Below are 18394 nucleotides of genomic sequence, written 5' to 3'. Positions count from 1 at the left end.
CAGGGGGTGTAGCACACCCGATTAAACTTACTTCTCCGAGGAATTAAACTTCTCAGGAGGCGGATAGGGAGAGTGACCGGCCCACCGATTAATCCTCCCCTCCTCTCACTGGGTAAGGCTGAAAAAACCCCGGGAAAAGGCTGTAGGGCAGTGCCCTGCCTTGCCTGCTACGGCTCCACTTATTAGTACCAAATTAGGTACAAACCATCAATTGATCTAGTCACAGGATTTCTCCTCTATATTAAATCAAACCTGATAGGGAAACCCCTTCACAAATCAATTTACAGGAGATCAGGACCGCAAGGTTATGCTCTCTCATCTGCTGGAGTCAGAGATATACTGGAGGATCGCAGGGGGCGCACCAGGGTATATCAGTGGTGCCTTTTCAGTTTCTCTCTGACTCCATCTGCTGGACGGGAGGCATAACCCAGCAGTCTGGACTGATCCTGGTACGTACAGGGAAATTCAATTTACTTGATTTATGCTTGTATAATGCAAGAATTGTTGTTAAGCTTTTTTGAAAATTTAATAAAGAATAAATTGAAAAAAAAATCGCTTGCAGTCTTCCTCCTGAACTGCAGCGAGAAATCACAAATGCCTCCCTGAGAGACATAGAAATTTCTAAAAGCATAGGGGAAAATTAGTTCTTCCCTGCTAATTTTCGGGTCAAGGGCTTCAGGGAGCTCCGATAAAGAAACCGGAGAAAAACCCAAAATGTTCGCCGTTCCCGTGGTTTGATGGCCCGGGAACGGCAGGGGAAAAAGTTTTGGCGGCTTGGTCTGGGTCCCGGAGGGCATCAGGAACTCAGAGGAACCTTCCCCCCCCCCCCCCACCTGGTAGGCAGTGTGAACAGAGCCCCTCCCGCGAAAGCCTGACCGAGGAATCCCAGCAGGCTAAACATCAGAGATCGTGGCATGGCTGCTGGGTGGGGGAGGGGCAGCACTAAAATAAGCTGAGCTGCCAGTGCTGAAGGAGCGGAGGCACAGAATGAACTGTGCACGCTCTCAATTCACTCTCTCAAGCTGCAAAAGTGAGTAGGAAAGCAAGAGCCTTCTGTTAAACTTATCAGGGACTCCTCTGGGTAAAATCACCTTTTATTTAGTCTGGTTTTTTTTTTTTTACAAAGGTCCCTGTCAGCAGCTACAAAACCATGGATCCCATTGAAGGGAGAGCAGTACAGAAGAGAAGGAGAGAGGGAACTGAACAGGGAGGTTGAGTGGCTGGCACCACCAAATTTCACCCCTGTAGCCGAGGATCACCAGGAAAAGGGAGCCTAGGCTATATAAAACAAGGGGCCAAGCCCCCCTAGGCCCCAGCAAGAGTGAGGAGACAGGGATCCACAGAGTTCACACTTTTTTTTTTTTTTTTAAACAATAACTCAGAAATACTTGCTTGATCCAAACACGATAGACACACAGAAGGAAAAAACGCCCAGAAGGGACAAATAGAAGTTAACAGGGAACCACAGGGTGAGCTGTTCTACCTGCTGGAGACAGACAAATACTGAAGGGCTACAGGGTAGGCTCTGTCCTCATATAGGATACCCTTTTCAGTTTTGGTCTGTCTCCACCTGCTGGAAAGGAGGCTCAACCCATGGTCTGGACCGATCTGGGTACATACAGGGAACAATCTTTTATTACCTCTAGGACCCATTGATCTGAGGCAATCCTGGTCCACTGCTTGTAGAACAATGATAGACGGCATCCCATTGCTACACAGAGAGTGAACCTCACTGGCCTCATTGAGAGGACTTACCCCAGGCCCCTTGGCTGGAGCTCTCTCTGGGATTACTACAAGCTCCTCGAAAGGACTGCTGCCACCTGGCCCCCCTGCCTCTGCCCCCCAACTGGTGCAGAGCTCTTCAGGGAATGAAAATGGTGACCCTCCCAAAACGGGAATGAGACAGAAAGGTTTTCTGAACCACCTTCCTGTCCTCCAGCAGCTTATGGCCCTTTGATTCTCCCAGCACTTTGATCAACTGCTCCAAGTCCTGCCAAACAGCAATTTTCCCCTATAGGGAAGATTACAGACTTGCAACTCGGACCACATAACAGCCGACCAATTCTTCAGCCATAACAAGTGGCTGAGACCACCGCAACCATGCTCCTGGCCGAAGTCTGGATCAAATAATAAAGCGCATCCGCCACATACGCAATTCTGGCCTCCACCTGGACTGCCTATCAGTGCCAGCTGTGGCTGAAGACTTCTCTTGCACTTTCTGGACCCAGCGCAAAAATTCTCTTCTATGAGACTACTACAGATCGCAGCTTGTAGACAAAGCCGAGACTTCGAACATCTGTTTCAGAAGAATCTCCAGCTTATGATTCTGCCAGTCCTTTAAGGCCATCAACTCTGCCACCGGGATAATTGTCTTCTTGGTGACTGCCAACACCAAGGCATCCACCTTGGGCAATTCCAACAGCGGAAGCACGTCCTCAGTCAGAGGGTACAACTTTGCCATAGCTCTGGCCACCTTCAGGCCAGCCTCTGAGAGATCCCACTCCCAGCTTACCTTCTTTGGGAGCAGAAAAGCCGTAGGCAGCCCCCGGAGACCATCCAAGACCAGGTTCACACCCCATTGACCAACTCCTCTTGGATCAGTTTAATCCCATGGTGCAAATCAGTCAGTGGCGCCATCTTGAAAACCACATACGGTTGGGTCTGCACCTCACCATGGCGAGCGGGAAACTAAGGGAACATGGGAAAATAAGAGAAAAACTGGCTGCTCAGCCCCGACTCCCTGAGCCGGTTTCTGCGACGCCACCTACCCAGATCTGGCCTGCCCTGGCTTGCCACGAAACAGACGCACGCTGCCGCTCAGCTGCTCCTCTTTTTTTTTTTTTAATAAACCTCTTAAAGAGGCAGGAGCAGCCCAGCCATCAAGGAAACCCACAGCAGAACAAACAGCAAAAAAACCCTTAAGGATACTTTCCTACTGCTGGAATCTGGGAAGAAGCCTTCAGGGTTGCAAAAGGAATCAGGACCCCTGGCTATCACCTCCCTGGAACCAATGTGGGTCAAGCTGCTCAGGGACTGCGAACCCCCAGCTTGCCCGGCTCAACCTGAGGGATGGCCCTCGAAGGAACCTAACACCTCAGGGAGAATCTGCTCTTCTCTAAACCACCTTAAAAGTTTTGTTTTTTTGCCCCTAAACTCCAGACTGCAGGTTTGCACCGCTACCACGTGGCTGGAGACATAGAAATACCGAGGGACTGCAGGTGGCATTCTAGGTTATGTAGCTGTGCCTCAAACTCTTTGGTTCTCTTCCTCCATCTGCTGGTAGGGATGCAAAACCCACTTGTCTGGACTGATCCGGGTTATGAACAGGAACCTGGATTTAAAAAAAAAAAAAAAATTCAGTCTTTACAACTATCCTAACGACTGAACAACCCCCTTCTTTTCAATAATGTTTTATCTACATTATAGCCCACCCTACCAATCGTTCAAGGCAGGTTATAGCAACATAAAAATATGACAAACCTAAAGAAATCAAAAGCAGTAAAATAATAAAATGCAAACAAACACAAAAGTAAACTCATATGAAGCAGAGAGTCACAGTTTATATAGTAAGATATAGAAACATTGGTTCTTACCTGCTAATTTTTGTTTCTGTAATACCACAGATCAATCCTGACAAGTGGGTTTTGCATCCCTACCAGCAGATGGAGTCAGAGAAACAAAAATTTGAGGCACTGCTACATATCAGAGAGTGCCACTTACAGCCTCTTCAGTATTGACCTGTACCCAAACCAAGATGTATCCCTTAAAGCCCCTCTCGGGTGAAAAGGGAAACCAATAGGGTTGGAAACCTCCCAAAACTGGAGCCCAAAACATTCCCAAAAAATTAAATTTGAAACACCCAAACCATGATGAACTGCCTACATATTCTGAAAAGCAAACAACCTGAACCACCAGTTGACAAAAAACACACAGTCTTTCAGCAGTGACGGGATGGGTCTCTGGACTGATCTGTGATATTACAGGAACGAAAATTAGCAGGTAAGAACCAATTTTCCTTTCCTGAACATACCCAGATCAGTCCAGACAAGTGGGATGTACCAAAGCACCCCTAGACTGGGCGGGAACCTGAAAAACCCACATGCAGAACCACTCACCAAAAGACATTTCTTCCCGCACCTGCACATCCAAGCAGTAATGTCTGGTGAAAGTATGAAATGAGGACCACACCGCTGCCCTACAAATCTCCTAAGGTGACAGTAACTGACATTCTGCCCAGGAAGTGGCCAGCAGCCTTGTGGAATGTGCCTTCAGCCCCGCTGGAACTTGACGGCCCATACAAATATAGGCCTGGCAAATAGCCTCCTTCAACCTATGGGAAATGGTAGCCTTAAGAGGCCTTCTCTCCCTTCTTCCTGCCCCCCATACAGGACAAAAAAGGTTATCAGAGCATCAGAAACTATTTGTCACCTCCAGATAACGTAACAGAGTACTCCTCACATCCAAAAGATGTAGCTCCTTGTCCCTTGGGGTATCCCGGAAGGTCTACCGATTGATCAACATAAAAGGAGACCACCACCTTAGGCAAAAAGGAGGGGATTGTCCGCACAGAAACCCAGTCAATGGAAATCCGCAGAAAGGGATCCCTGCAAGACAGAGCCTGTAACTCCAAAACTTGTCTGGCCGAACAGATGGCCACCAGGAGCACTGCCTTCAGAATCAAGTCCTTCAGTGTTGCTGTCCGCAAAAGCTCAAACGGAGTCCCACACAAAACATACAAGACCAGATTAAGGCTCCAATCTGGGCATAACTTCCAGACCAGAGGTCGCAAATGCTTGACCCCTTTTAAATAAACAAACCACATCCGGAAGCAAAGCCAAGAACCTCAATCACCCTTTGCCCTGAAGAGCGCCCAATGCAGACACTTGAATGCGAATGGAACTATAGGCAAGACCCTTAGACAAGCCCTGTTGCAAAAATTCCAAGATAAGAGGACCCTCTACTGACAGGGGATCCATCTGTCTCTGAAGGCACCAAGACTCAAATGCCCTCTAGACCCGAACAAACGCCAAGGAAGTGGCAGGTTGGCGAGCCTGGAAAAGCATGGGGATAAACTGATCCGAATAACCTTTCAGGCGCAGCCGACGCTTCTCAAAAGCCAAGCCGCGAGACAAAAGTTATCCTCTTGATCTGAAAATTTGGGACCATGACGCAGCAACTTTGGCAGATGAGCTAGCCAACGGGGTCCGTCCACTACCAGATGCACTAAATCTGCAAACCACGGATGCTGCAGCCACTCGGGCGCTACCAGCACCACAGAACCGGGATGCACCTATATTTGCCTCAGAATTTGACCGACCAGAGGCCAAGGAGGAAACACATACAGCAGGATCCCGGTCAAGGGCACAATAGAGGCATCAGACACACCGAACCGACCTGTGACTGAAAAACTTCTGTCTGTGCGTTGACCCACGTCGCCATGAGATCCAGCTGGGGAACACTCCACCTGGCACAAATGCGGTTCCAAGCCTCGAGGGACAACTCCCACTCCCCAGGGTCTAGCTGCTGCTTGCTGAGAAAATCTTCCTGTACGTTTTCTGGCCCTGTGACATGCAATCCGCTATGCCCTTGAGATGGCGGTCTGCCCACATGAACAAATGCTGTGCCTCCAGAGCTACCGCATGAATCTTCGTCCTGCCTTGACAGTTGATGTACGCCACCATTACTGCATTGTCCGACAACACACAAACCATTCGCCCTGACCAGGGGAAGAAAAACCTGCAGGGCTAGACGAACCACCCTTGTCTCGAGGTGACTGATGGACCAGATTCTCTCTCTTGGCGACCACAGACCTTTGCAGACCGCCGCTACCACCGTGTGCAGTGTCTCCATATGAAAATGCGGCACCCGAATGGCCCTATTCACCTTCTGCAGGTCAAGAATGGGACAAAAGGTACCCTCCTTCTTGGGAACCATGAATTAAATGGAGCACCTGCCCTGCCAGTGGTCCTCCTGTGGCACGGGCGCTATGGCACGCAAAATCAGTAGCTTTTGCCGCGTCCCCCAAGCAGCCTCTCGCTTGCTTCGAGAAACCACTAGACTCGAGAAAGGCCTCCCTGACCAAGCACAAAAACTCGAGAGCGTAGCCGTCTCTTAAGACCTCTAGTACCCAATGGTCCAAGGTAATATTGACCAACTCCTCGTAAAGGCTGGACATTCTGCCCCCTACAGCTTCTACGCAGGAGTGGGGGCCATGACTTAATTGCGCTGACTTTCCACCACCAGCCCCTTGACCGGCACCATCTCTGGAACCTCTGCGGCCTCCACGAAAGGACTGTTGGTGACCTCTGGCTGACTTCAAGGGAGTGTTGGAAGCGGTTTTGCCTGAACAAAACCTCCACAAATCCCTAAACCTCGACTGAAAGGGGAAGGGCCTTCTTACTGGTCCACTTATCCTCAGGCAACCTGTTATCCTTCAATTCTCCCAATGTCTTCATCAACTTATCAAAATCCTCCCCAAACAGAAGCTTCCCTCTAAAGGGGAGGTTACACAGCTGAGCTTTATAACACATGTCCGCTGACCAATTGCGCAACTAAAGAAGCCTGCGCACTGCCACCGCCAAAACCATATTCTTGGCCGACAACCGAACCCAAATGTGCAGAGCATCCACTACATATGTGACTCTGCACCCAACACAGGCAGGCCCTCTGCACCAGGATGGCACACACCGTCGCCTATACACTTAGCGTGGAAACCTCAAACACATGCTTGAGTTGAATCTCCAACTTGCGGTCTTGCACATCCTTCAAAGCGGCCGCACCTGCCAGCGGGATGGCTGTCTTCTTAGTGACCACCAAAACTGCAGCATCCACCTTCGCACCCGAAAGATCTCCAAAGTCTTCTCCATCAGGGAGTATAGCTTCGCCATAGCTTTGCCCACCTTGAGGCCCACCTCTGGGAAGTCCCACTCTCAGTTTACCAACTTCCAGACCTTCTTAGACAATGGAAAAGCACTCAGAGGGCCCCGTAGTCCATCCAGGACTGGACTAATGCCCTTATTATCCAACTCCTCTTGAGTCACCTTAACCCCCAATTCCTCCAACACCTGGGGACTAAGAGGGCGCAGTTCCACCTTCTTAAATAGACTAACCACTCTGGAACCGGGAAACCATCCTGATCTGGGTAATCCTTAACCATATCGGGCTCCATCCCGGGTGCCACTGTCCCATCAGCATTCGAATCCACCCCTTGACGGACCCAAAGGGTTATCCTGTGGATCATCCGAATCCTTTCTGTCACTGGGGTACAATGCAGGCTCTGTATGACGCAGACCCAAGCGCTGCAGCAAATCCCCGGGCCCTTGTGTCCCCTCCTAGAAGTCTTCGGGATGGGGGGGAAGGCCTATCTCACTACTTATCCTATGCCCCCTTCCTTACCAGGAAAGCTTTGTGCATCAGAAACACAAATTCCAGCAAAATATCATCTAGACCATCAGGCCCCTGTCCTAGACTGTTCTCCTCTCTACCTGGACTCTCCTGATCCACTGGAGACAGAGGAGGGGGAGAGTCTCTAGGCTCCCCTGCCGAAGAGAATGCCCGTCAATGGCCCCCTGCGGGCCCAGCCACAACATGCCCTCCCCCCCCCCGACTCCTTGGCAGTTGCCATCCCTGGAGGTCGGGGGAGATGACTCAGTTGTTTAATGCCCGCTGAGGAACCCTACTTGCTCCAATGTGTCCCACTGTCTGCCCCAGTCAGCAGCCCCTGCTTAAAGGCTCCTGCACCGCTGCAGGCCATGCCATCTGTCCCCCAGCTCTCAAGCTGTTTGCCCCCGCCCTGAAACTTTACCTGCTGGCAAAAACAACCAAAAACCAAGCAGGGATACTTTCCTGGATCTGGGGCCTGGCAGACAGGGGCTTTGGCAGTCTTGAGGGAACCAGTCTCCTGGCTATCAAAATCACTGGCATACAGGCGAGCAATTGACAGGGGTTTCCAACCCCCCCCCCCCGGGACGCTCGACTAGACCTGAGGCAAGGTCCACGAAGGAGTCTAGCATCTCAGGGAGCTTCTTCTGAATTTTCTACTAGCCTTCTCTTCCTAATATAATTTTTTTTTTCAAACTGCAGGTTTGCTCCTTTACCATCTGCTGGAGTAAGAGAAATACTGAAGAGGCTGCAGGTGGCACTCTCTATTATGTAGCAGTGCCTCAAAGTTTTGTTTCTATGACTCCATCTGCTGGTAGGGAGGCAAAACCCACTTGTCTGGACTGATCTGGGTATGTTCAGGAACTAAAAGCTAAAATAAAACCCGCAGATTAAGTCACAATGTACAGCAAGTGCCCATTTGATTTTGGTCCAACAAACTGCTGCATGAAGAGACTTGGTTGTAGAAGATGGGTGACACAGGTGTCTAATGATTTGCAAATAATCAGAGGGTTTAATGTTCACAGGAAATGGAAGTCATAATTCAGCATAATCAAGCATGACTGATGATCCACATAAGCTGTGGAACTTTACATGTTAAATACATATTGCAAAACCATGGCTAAGAAATTGTTTTCTATTAGGTAAAAAGACTTTTTTTTTGTCTTGGAGGTTCTCTGATGCCTGTAGCTTTATGTTCTGGATGAATGCTCTATCATTCTGGCTACTATGGAGACAATGCATGCTAAGTGATCCTCCACCTAAATGTAAAGCAGAGTTTTTACAAATTTGGCTACCCTTCCTGGATTCTCCTTCTCCAAGAGCATGAAGCCAGATCTCCAGATCTTAAATAATCTGGGTTAAAGGAGTTTTCCCCTCTTCATCCTTTTGTCTGTTCGTGTACAGATGGGTGCTTCTCTTGTTATTCCTTCAGCTGAATAGTGGTGGTGGTGGTTCTTATGATTTGTTTTTTTTGACTGTATGTTTGTATATTGCATTGGAAATTGAAAAGTTTGACATGAGGTGTTCAGAACTCACCACTTCCATGTAAATTTTGTTGTTGCAATCAATAAAGGAAAACTAGTTCTTACCTGTTAATTTTCATTCCTGTAGTACCAAGGTTCAGTCCAGACTGCTGGGTTATGCCTTCCTTCCAGCAGATGGAGTCAGAGAGAAAACTGAAAAGCACCACCCATATAACCCGGGGTGCCACCTGCGATCCCTCAGTATTATTGATAAAGCAGAATAAAGAACAATTGTCAACAAAAAGGCTTGTGTAAGATAAAAACTTAAATACACTTTTGCAACCAGTGACTAGATCAAGTTAAAACTAAACCTGCTCAATAAATGAAGCAACATGAACTCGCAAGGATAACCATGTAGACCTCTGAAGATAAGAAATGGACCTGCAGTACGACCTGTCAAGAAATTATGAACAGCTGATTGGACTCTCCTGTGTATGGGCGGGCGTCTGGACTGATCCTTGGTACTAAAGGAACGAAAATTAACAGGTAAGAACTAATTTTCCTTTCCCTGTAGGTACCAAGATCAGTCCAGACTGCTGGGATGTACCCAAGCTGCCTAAATGGGGTGGGACCTGGAGAGTCCCGCGCGAAGTACACTACCGCCAAAGGAATCCACCCTTGGATCCCTCACATTCCAACCGGTAATGTTTAGCAAACGTGTGTAAGGACTTCCACGTGGCCATCTGACAAATCTCTTGTGGCGAGAGACACACTGGCTTTCTGCCCATGAAGCCGCCTGAGACTGAAGAGAATGCGCCTTAAGACCTTCCGAGCACTGGGCGCCCGCAACATATGTAAGCGGAAGCAATAGCATCCTTCAACCATCGGGCAATAGTAGTCTTAGAGGCCTGAGCCCCTTCTTAGGACTGCTCCATAAAATGAAGAGGTGATCTGAGAATCGAAATGGATTAGTAACCTCTAAATATCGCAATAGGACCCTATGGACATCCAACCTCCATAGATCCTTATCTTCCTCAGAAAAGGCTGGTAACACGACGGATTGATTAACATGAAAGCTGAGACTACCTTGGGCAAAAAGGAAGGTACTGTGCGAAGAGAGATACCCGAATCAGAAATACGCAGAAAAGGACTCTCGACAGGACAGAGCTTGAAGCTCGGAGATGCGCCTAGCTGAACAAATAGCCACGAGAAACACTGCTTTAAGCGTCAAGTCTTTAAGTGTCGCTCGCTTTAATGGCTCAAAAGGTGATCCGCAGAGAGATCGGAGAACCAAGTTTAAACTCCAAGATGGACAAACCGCTCGCACCGTCTGTTTCAAGTGCTTAGCCCCCTTCAAAAACTGCATCACATCTGGGTGAACCGCTATGGAACGACCATCAATTTTACCACGGAGGCTGCCCAAGGCCGAAACCTGAACACGGAGCGAACTGTAAGACAGGCCCTTTCGTAACCCATCCTGTAAGAACGACAGAATGTCAACGATAGTGGCCCGTCAAGGGGACAAACAGAACTCACGGCACCAGGAATCAAAGACTTTCCAAACTCGGATATAGGTAAGCGACGTAGAAGTTTTCCGAGCTCGGCGAAGCGTAGAAATAACTGCCTCCGAGTAACCCTTTCTTCTTAACCGCCTCCTTTCATAAGCCAAGCCGCTAGACAGAATCGATGTGTCTGCTCTAAACATACTGGACCCTGCCGCAGCAGGTTGGGTAGGTGACTGAAACGCAGTGGACCGTCCACCACAAGGTTGATCAGATCGGCAAACCATGGCCTTTGGGCCCACTCGGGAGCCACTAGAATTACTGGTCCCTGGTGAGACTCTATGCGACGTAAAACCTTTCCGATGAGTGGCCATGGAGGAAACATATAGAGAAGGATGTGCGGCGGCCAGGGAAGAACCAGAGCATCCACTCCTTCGGACCCGTGGTCTCATCTGCGACTGAAGAAGTGAGTCGCCATCAGGTCCAGGTGTGGGGTCCCCCATCGCCTTAATATCATGCTCATCGCTTCCTCCGACAGTTCCCATTCCCCAGGATCCAACTGTTGTTGGCTGAGGAAGTCCACCTGAACGTTGTCGACGCCGGCGATGTGAGACGCTGCAATCCAGTCGAGGTGACGCTCCGCCCATCTCATCAGCATGTCGGCTTAGTCGGACACGGGTCGACTTCTGGTGCCTCCTTGCCTGTTTATGTAGGCCACGGCGGTCGCATTGTCTGAGAGAATCCGTACCGCCTTGTTGTGTAGCAGTGGCAAGAAGTGTTGTAGAGCTAGCCGGCCCGCTCTGGTCTCCAACCTGTTGATGGACCACTGTGCCTGCCACAGAGTCCAAAGGCCCTGAGCCGACTTCGACTGGCACACTGCTCCCCAACCGGAGAGGCTGGCATCTGTAGTTACCACTATCCATTGGGGGCTCTCGAGGTAGACCCCCTTCAGGAGGTGATCCGGATTGAGCCACCAGGACAGACTGGACCGGGCCGGTTCGACCAGAGACAGGGGGATCTGGTACTTCTCCGACTTGGGGTCCCAACGCAAGAGCAGCGCCCTCTGCAATGGTCTTAAATGCGCAAAGGCCCAAGGGTAGACGCCATATATCCAAGAACCTGCAAATAATCCCACACCACTGGGGAGGAGAGAGAAAGCAGACTCCGCACCTGGAACATCAACCATGTCCATGTGATCGAGGGGGTAAGGAGACTCTGCCCGTCAACGTATCGAATCGAGCCCCCAAGAACTCTATTACCTGAGTGGGTATCAGTTGGCTTTTGGCATAGTTGACAACCCAGCCCAGGGACTGTAGACGACTCACAACCGAACGGACCGCCTGCAGCGACAGAGTTGCTCCAATTTCGCCCGAATAAGCCAATCGTCCAGGTATGGATGCACCAGAATTCCTTCCCGACGTAAGCTCGCCGCCTACGACCACCAACACCTTGGTGAATACGCGAGGAGCAGGTCGCCAGGCCAAAGGGTAGGGCACAAAACTGATAGTGCTTGATCCAGAATCATGACCCTGAGAAACCGCTGGTGGTGTTCCTGGATCCCTATGTGAAGATATGCCTCCGTCAGATCCAAAGAAGCCAAAAACTCTCCTTTGTGTACCGCCGCAATGACCGACCGCAACGTTTCCATACGAAAGCGAGGCACTTGCAAGGCTTTGTTGACCTGCTCTAGGTCCAAAATCGTGCGAAAGGTCCCATCCTTCTTTGGTACCACAAAGTAGATGGAGTATCGACCGGTCCGGTGCGCTGACGGAGGAACCGGCGTAATAGCTCCCAGAGCCCTCAAGCGCTCCAGTGTCTGAAGGACCACCTGTTGCTTGTGCGGTGGCCCGCAAGGTGACATCAGGAAAAGATCCCGGAGGGAACGAGCAAAATCCAAAGCGTAACTGTGACTTATAATATCTAGTACCCACTGATCGGAAGTAATTCGGACCCATTCCTCGTAAAAATGGGACAGCCGACCCCTGATGTTCGGAATGGATCGGCGTCCCTTCATTGTGCAGGCTTGCTGTTGCTGGCAAAGGCATGGGTTCTGGCTCGCTGAGGCCGCCTGCCTTGAAAGGAAGACGGCCAAGACTGTGCCCTCAAAGCTGACTTATCGAGGGGCATAGCTCGAAGTCCCCCTATTTGACCGAAAGCGACGCTGACCCCTGAAACGGCCTCGGAAGTTACCAGGAGAGCAGGCCGCCCTGGGCTTGTCCTCTGGCAACTTGTACACCTTGTTGTCACCCAAGGCCTTGATAAGTTGTTCCAGCTCATCCCCAAACAACAACTTACCCCGAAAAGGGAAGGATCCGAGTTGGGATTTGGAGGAGGCATCTGCAGACCAGTTCTGGAGCCACAGCAGGCGACGCGCAGATACCCCCGAAGACATAGTGCGTGCCGAAGTCCGAAGGAGATCATAAAGGGCATCAGCCGTATAGGTGACAGCTGATTCCATGCGGGCCGCCTGCTCAGCCTCTCCAGGGGGAAGATCCTGGGCCGTCAACATTTGCTGGACCCATCGAAGCAAGGCCCGCTGCATAAGGCTACTGCATACTGCAGCATGGACACCCAAGGCAGATACTTAAAAAATGGGCTTAAGCAACACTTCCAGCTTCCGATCCTGAAGGTCCTTCAGCGCTGTGCCCCCAGTCACCGGAATAGTAGTGTGCTTGGCTATGGCCGTTACTGTGGAATCCACTTTGGGAACCTTAAGGAGGTCAAGCGTCTCAACAGGGAGCAGATATAATTTTTCCATAGCTCTGGTGACCTGCAAGGAAGCCTCTAGGGTCTCCCACTCCCGTGACACAATCTGTGAAAGGTTTTGGGTGGAAAAGGGAAGCGTCTGTGGCGGAGCCCGAAGCCCCGCCAACGCGCTGCATCCCCCGTAGACACCTCCAAGGCGTCCTGGGATAGGGGGAGCTCCAGTTCCTGCAGCACATGTAAAATTAAATGGTCAATTCCTCCCTATGGAACAGCCGCAGGATCTGTGGATCATCCACCCTCCACCGGCGTGACGATCTCTCCCTTGTCGTCCAGAGAGGAAGGGATCCTGGGAACCCAGATCCACCGGATCAGCAACCTAACTGGTAACTTACCCCCCGAGTCCCTTGGGACCTTGGCTGGGAGAGGAGACTGAGTATCCCACTCAGACTCTGCCTCTAAAAAAGCCTTATGCATCGACAATATAAATTTCGATGAGAAAGGCTGCCGCCACTTTAAGGCCCCCCCTTCCGCCTTGCCCGAGGAGCTGGCTCTGCCGGCAAACCGCGCGGTCTGTGCGGCGGGGGATAGTGGAGGAGGGAGCTCCCCTCCCTCTTCCGAGTCATTGGCATCCACGTTGGAGGCAGACAAAATGGCCACCGCTCCTGCGATAATCGGGAGCAAGCTCGGCCCCTGCCTCGTGGTCATCCCGCGGCTGCCTGCGCCGCGAAATGGATGCCCCCCCCCCCACGGCGAATCGCTGTGCTGCGAAGGCCCCTCGCCCCCGGGGAGACACCGGGAGCAGAGGCCTTCGTGGGAGAGCCGGAGCCGCAGGAGCTGCATGCCGTCCCCCGAGGCATGGTCTGCAGCCAGGTGGAGAACTCCACCCCCTCCGGAGGCCCGGGAGTGATGGCAGGCCTGCTGAGAAAGAGGACACTAGTCCCAGAAAAAGCTAAGTCTTTTAAATCTCCCTTTTTCTTTACTGTTTTTTTTTTTTTTTTTTTTAACTCAGCCCACGGGGAACGGCACTGGGAGGGGGCCAGAGGAATGGAGTGTCTCTGAGGGAGGGGGAGAGTGACCGGCCCACCGGCAAATCCTCCCCTTCTGCTCACCGGGCCAACTGAGACCTTCCGGGAAAAAGAAGCAGGACAAAGCCCTGCCGAGCCTGCCTGTAGTTGGCTGCTTGAACAAGCTAGAGAGGAAAAAATAAATTGCTGTAGTTCTTACTATTTTTTTTTTTAATGACCCAGTCAAAGGTGCTGAAGCTGTACTGTAGCTTTTTTTTTTTTTTTTAAGGGATTCAAAACCTGGTGCGGCAGGGCCCCAAGGGAACAGAGATCAGGACCGAGATCAAGGACTGGTATGTCCTCTCATCTGCTGGAGTCAGAGAAAATACTGAGGGATCGCAGGTGGCACCCCGGGTTATATGGGTGGTGCTTTTCAGTTTTCTCTCTGACTCCATCTGCTGGAAGGGAGGCATAAACCCAGCAGTCTGGACTGATCCTGGTATGTACAGAGAAATATATTTAAACAATACATACTGCAGAGGTTTGACCAAAAAACAATGTTTTGTCACACCATATCATAGAGGTGTGTAATTTTTCCCCTTGTACCCTCTTAATATGTGGCCAGTTTCTCACACTTTTTGGTTTTTTAAATGACTCCAGCAAGTGTGACGAGGGTTTCTAGAATATGGTTATTGCACACAATTTCTCTGAACACATTACAGTAGAAAGCAGTTCATGGGCACAGAAGCGATGTCAAAGCTGCCTATGAGCGCTATGCAACAAACATTCATCACCCACCATATTTCAGCCCCTGCATTACTTAATTCTCTCAGTGCCTTCTTTATTTCTTGAAAGCAGTAGGGAATTTTTCTGCTGTTTTGCTCCTTAATACTGCACTGCCAATGTGGTGATGCTCAGTGCTGCTGATGATATTTCCTGTAGAAGATTACAGAGTTTCTCTAATGGTTTTGGCAGCGCATACCCATCAAGCAGCCTTAAACCATGCTACCAATTCCCAAGCAAGCTGTCAGGATTCAGCAGCACCCCACCCTGCCTGACAGCCTCTCCCAAGAGCTTGGGTGAGGTTAGTTTCAATGCAGAGAATTAAAAACATGTTCCTGCAAGCAGGCACACTTATCTGGGTCACACCAGCCTTTGAAGTGCAACGCTAACATAGCCCTATGAAATACTAAAGGCAATCTACCGGTCTTTACCTGGTGAACCATTAGGGACTGGACCTGGCGTTTGAGGACCTGCATTCTGGCAGTTGTGACAACTGAGCGGACATCTGGTACCACACTTTCGCTTAGTATCTCACTGATCAGCCTGTGATTTCTCTGGAAACGGGCGGTAGCCGCGTGTTTCATTGAAAATCCATCGTCGTAATCTACAACAAAAATGTAAAAAGGCCATTGATGGGGAGGGAGTCATCAATGGGGCAATGTACCATTCAGAAAGATAGCCAAAACTAGTACAAGAATAAAACTTGTGGACAGAAACCCAAGGCTTCCATGCCTAATTCATAACCTGTAAGCTCTTTGGGGCACCAGCTATAATAGCTTACTGTCCCCTCTTTTGTTCGCACTGGGAGGGAGGCACACTTGCATTTTGTATTTCAGTGGTTATCCATAGAACTTGTGATTTTGGTTAAGTCTCAGAAATCTGTAGCTCTTTTCTTTTTCTTCTCATGGAAGAAGACTGGGGTCCCTTTAGCTGTCCACCGTTCTTGTCCTTATTAGCCCTCAAATCTTCTCCCCCACATTAGCTCTTCTGTGATCCCCTCAGTTAACTTCCCCTTCCCAAACCTACACGTAACCTGTCTTCGGTACCACTTTGCTAACTGGGAACTCTTTGTGGCAGGGCATTTTAGCAAGTGTCTCCTGTTCACCACAAGACATTATCTCATACTCTCCGCTGCCCTCCTTTAGGAAAGGAGATGTTAGCATGCTGCGACGACAAATCATGGTTTATGCAGTCACATTTTACAACTCATCTGGTCTGTAGAACCAGAATTAAGTAGGACTAAATTGGCTCATTGTTATTCATAATCTAGCTAAATGCAATTTTACTTTACCTGTTCTGGGACATTAAAATTGTGATTGTATCATTTAAAATTCATTTCATTACTATGCTGCAAGAGCATAAGAAATCTGACTGATTTCATGCCAGTTCTCTAAGCCTTAATAAACCACTCTTTGAAAAACATTGATAGAAAGAAAAAAAAAACAAAACAGCTTGTAATCTGCAGTTGATTACTGTTTAATGTTGCAATGAAATGCCAGAGGGTTTGCAATGCACGCCAGGACAGGTTGTGGCTACAAGCCTACCATGAACACTTGTTTTTCCTTTTGCTTGTAAAAGATTATCCTAAATAAATTATCTCTCAATGGAAGAGTTTCTGTGTGTCTGTTCATTTACTACTTCTGCACTGATCAAGCAAAGTGAGTAACAATTCTCAAAAACTAGTCACCAAAGTATTAGGGCAAGCCAGTAAAAAGGCACTGCCTGCATCTTGTCTAAGGAGTAAGTGGCATAGCAGATGGCGACACCAGGGGGCAGCAACAGTAGGTGAATGTATTCTTACTAGCCTAAAAGTTGCAAAAGTGGTAGTTCCAGCCTTTGTGTCTGTAGCCTGAAAGGGGGGAAATTGCAGCATTCAAGCTATTAAAACTAGCACAGAACATTTATCTGATGGAGGAGAGGGTCCTGCTCGGCTCAAGCAGATTAAAAAGGAAGAGACTCCTGAGAAAGGCAGATACCATCTCCTAGCTCAGCATCTCTCGTTGGGGGTATAAGGTAAAATCCTGCTGTGATTTGCCCTCTCAAACTTTTGGGACAAGCAGTTATCTATAACAGTGTACCTTTTCCCATCATTACTTTTGGTACAGGAAGCACAGCACACACAATGCAAATGGTATCCAAAGGAGACATCGGACACCCAACCCTGAAATTGTTCTGCTGAGTCCCATCCACCCTGAGTCTCTTTCGGCTTATAATTACTTTGTTAAATACTTGGCAGATAAGGAGTTGCCTAGTGGTTAGAGCAAATGGGCTAAGAGCTAAGAAACCACAATTCAAATTCTACTCTCTACTCCCCCATTGATGTGCCTTGTAACTTTGGGTACATTATCTTCTATTGCCTTAGGCACCCACCTAGATCGTAAGCTCTTTGAAGAAGGAACTTATTGTAACTGAATTATTAATAATGCTGTAAGCCCCTTGAACATCTGGAAAGGCTAGCTAAAAATTCCCAAATTAATAATTCTTTCTTCTTCTCCTCCCATAATATTTCATTATACTTTGGAAGCAATCTTGTCTGTGGCAGAGGTATTTTGGGACAGGGTGTCTCCCCTCATAATCTTTTGCCAAACAAGTTTCAGAGTAATACCACCTCCCATGATACGTGGAGGTGGGTGATGGCAAGTGACTAATTTCTCTCTCAGGGTAAAGTTTGAGCTGATCTGGAGTACTGAAGAGATTTTCAATTTGCTAGACCAAATTTTATCTAATTTCTCCTCAGCACCTATGACACTAACCATCAGGGTCTTCTGCTGGCTGTATGCTCATGTAGGGCTCTCCTTTCTCCATGCGTGATTGCCTCTGTCGGCTTTCCTCCTCCAGTGCAGCCTCTGCTCTGCTTTTAGCATTGATGTAGGCGAGGTAGGCAGGAGAGTTGTGGTAGGCCTTCATGGATTCGTTATACTCTATCTGAAAATTCACATTAGAAAACTCCTTTACCACATCCATGTGCTGGGTATTCTGTGCAACTCATTCCTCATTTTGCTATTTACATGACCAATTAGCCACTCAGGGAAAAAACTCTCACCCAGCCAGATAACACAATTTAGAATAAAAGAAAATAGTGCCAAAATTAACTTGCTTTTTGGCTTCCAGCTTTCACTACTGGAAGCAAATCACTCTAACACAGCAGAAGCCAAGTGATCAATTTCCCTCCCCAGTCCATACGCTGAGTCTTATGTACTCTACTTCTGTATCAAAACAGATGCTCTTAACCACAAAGAATGCAAGCTAGCTCCAGACCCATTTTAGATCTCAAACACTGTCTAGCCTGGGAGGCATTTCCATCTTGAATTTTGAGGCACTCCCAGTTAAAGTTCAAATGCAGGAGGTCCTTTGTTATACCTTTCAGCTTCGTATTCATTCAAATATTCCTGCTTTTCCTCATCTGTGAGGTCTCTCCACATCCCACCAATAATCTTTCCAATCTCCCACAACTTCAGGTCAGGGTTGGAGGCCTTCACTTGGTCCCAGACCTGGGGGAGGGGGGGGGGGGGGGGGGAGAAAAAAAAAAAAAAAAAGACAGCTTGACCTTTAGTTT

The 18394-nt window shown here is 49.0% G+C and overlaps 1 protein-coding gene across 3 annotated transcripts in view; it reads right to left on the bottom strand.

Moving 5' to 3' along the window:
* Positions 1-18394, bottom strand: part of SMARCE1 (SWI/SNF related, matrix associated, actin dependent regulator of chromatin, subfamily e, member 1) — a 90336-nt gene that overhangs the window by 21635 nt on the left and 50307 nt on the right. For all 3 annotated transcript variants that reach the window (XM_029572424.1, XM_029572423.1, XM_029572425.1), the window contains exons 6-8: positions 18200-18329; positions 17592-17765; positions 15270-15442 (exon numbers count right to left, since the gene is read on the bottom strand). In XM_029572424.1, coding sequence (XP_029428284.1) covers positions 15270-15442; positions 17592-17765; positions 18200-18329 — 477 coding nt within the window. The remainder of the gene's footprint in view (positions 1-15269; positions 15443-17591; positions 17766-18199; positions 18330-18394) is intronic.

The sequence above is a fragment of the Rhinatrema bivittatum genome, chromosome 12 (genome assembly GCF_901001135.1).
Source record: "Rhinatrema bivittatum chromosome 12, aRhiBiv1.1, whole genome shotgun sequence".
NCBI classification, from domain to species: Eukaryota; Metazoa; Chordata; class Amphibia; order Gymnophiona; family Rhinatrematidae; genus Rhinatrema; species Rhinatrema bivittatum.
This window is presented reverse-complemented; position numbering and strand designations above follow the sequence as displayed.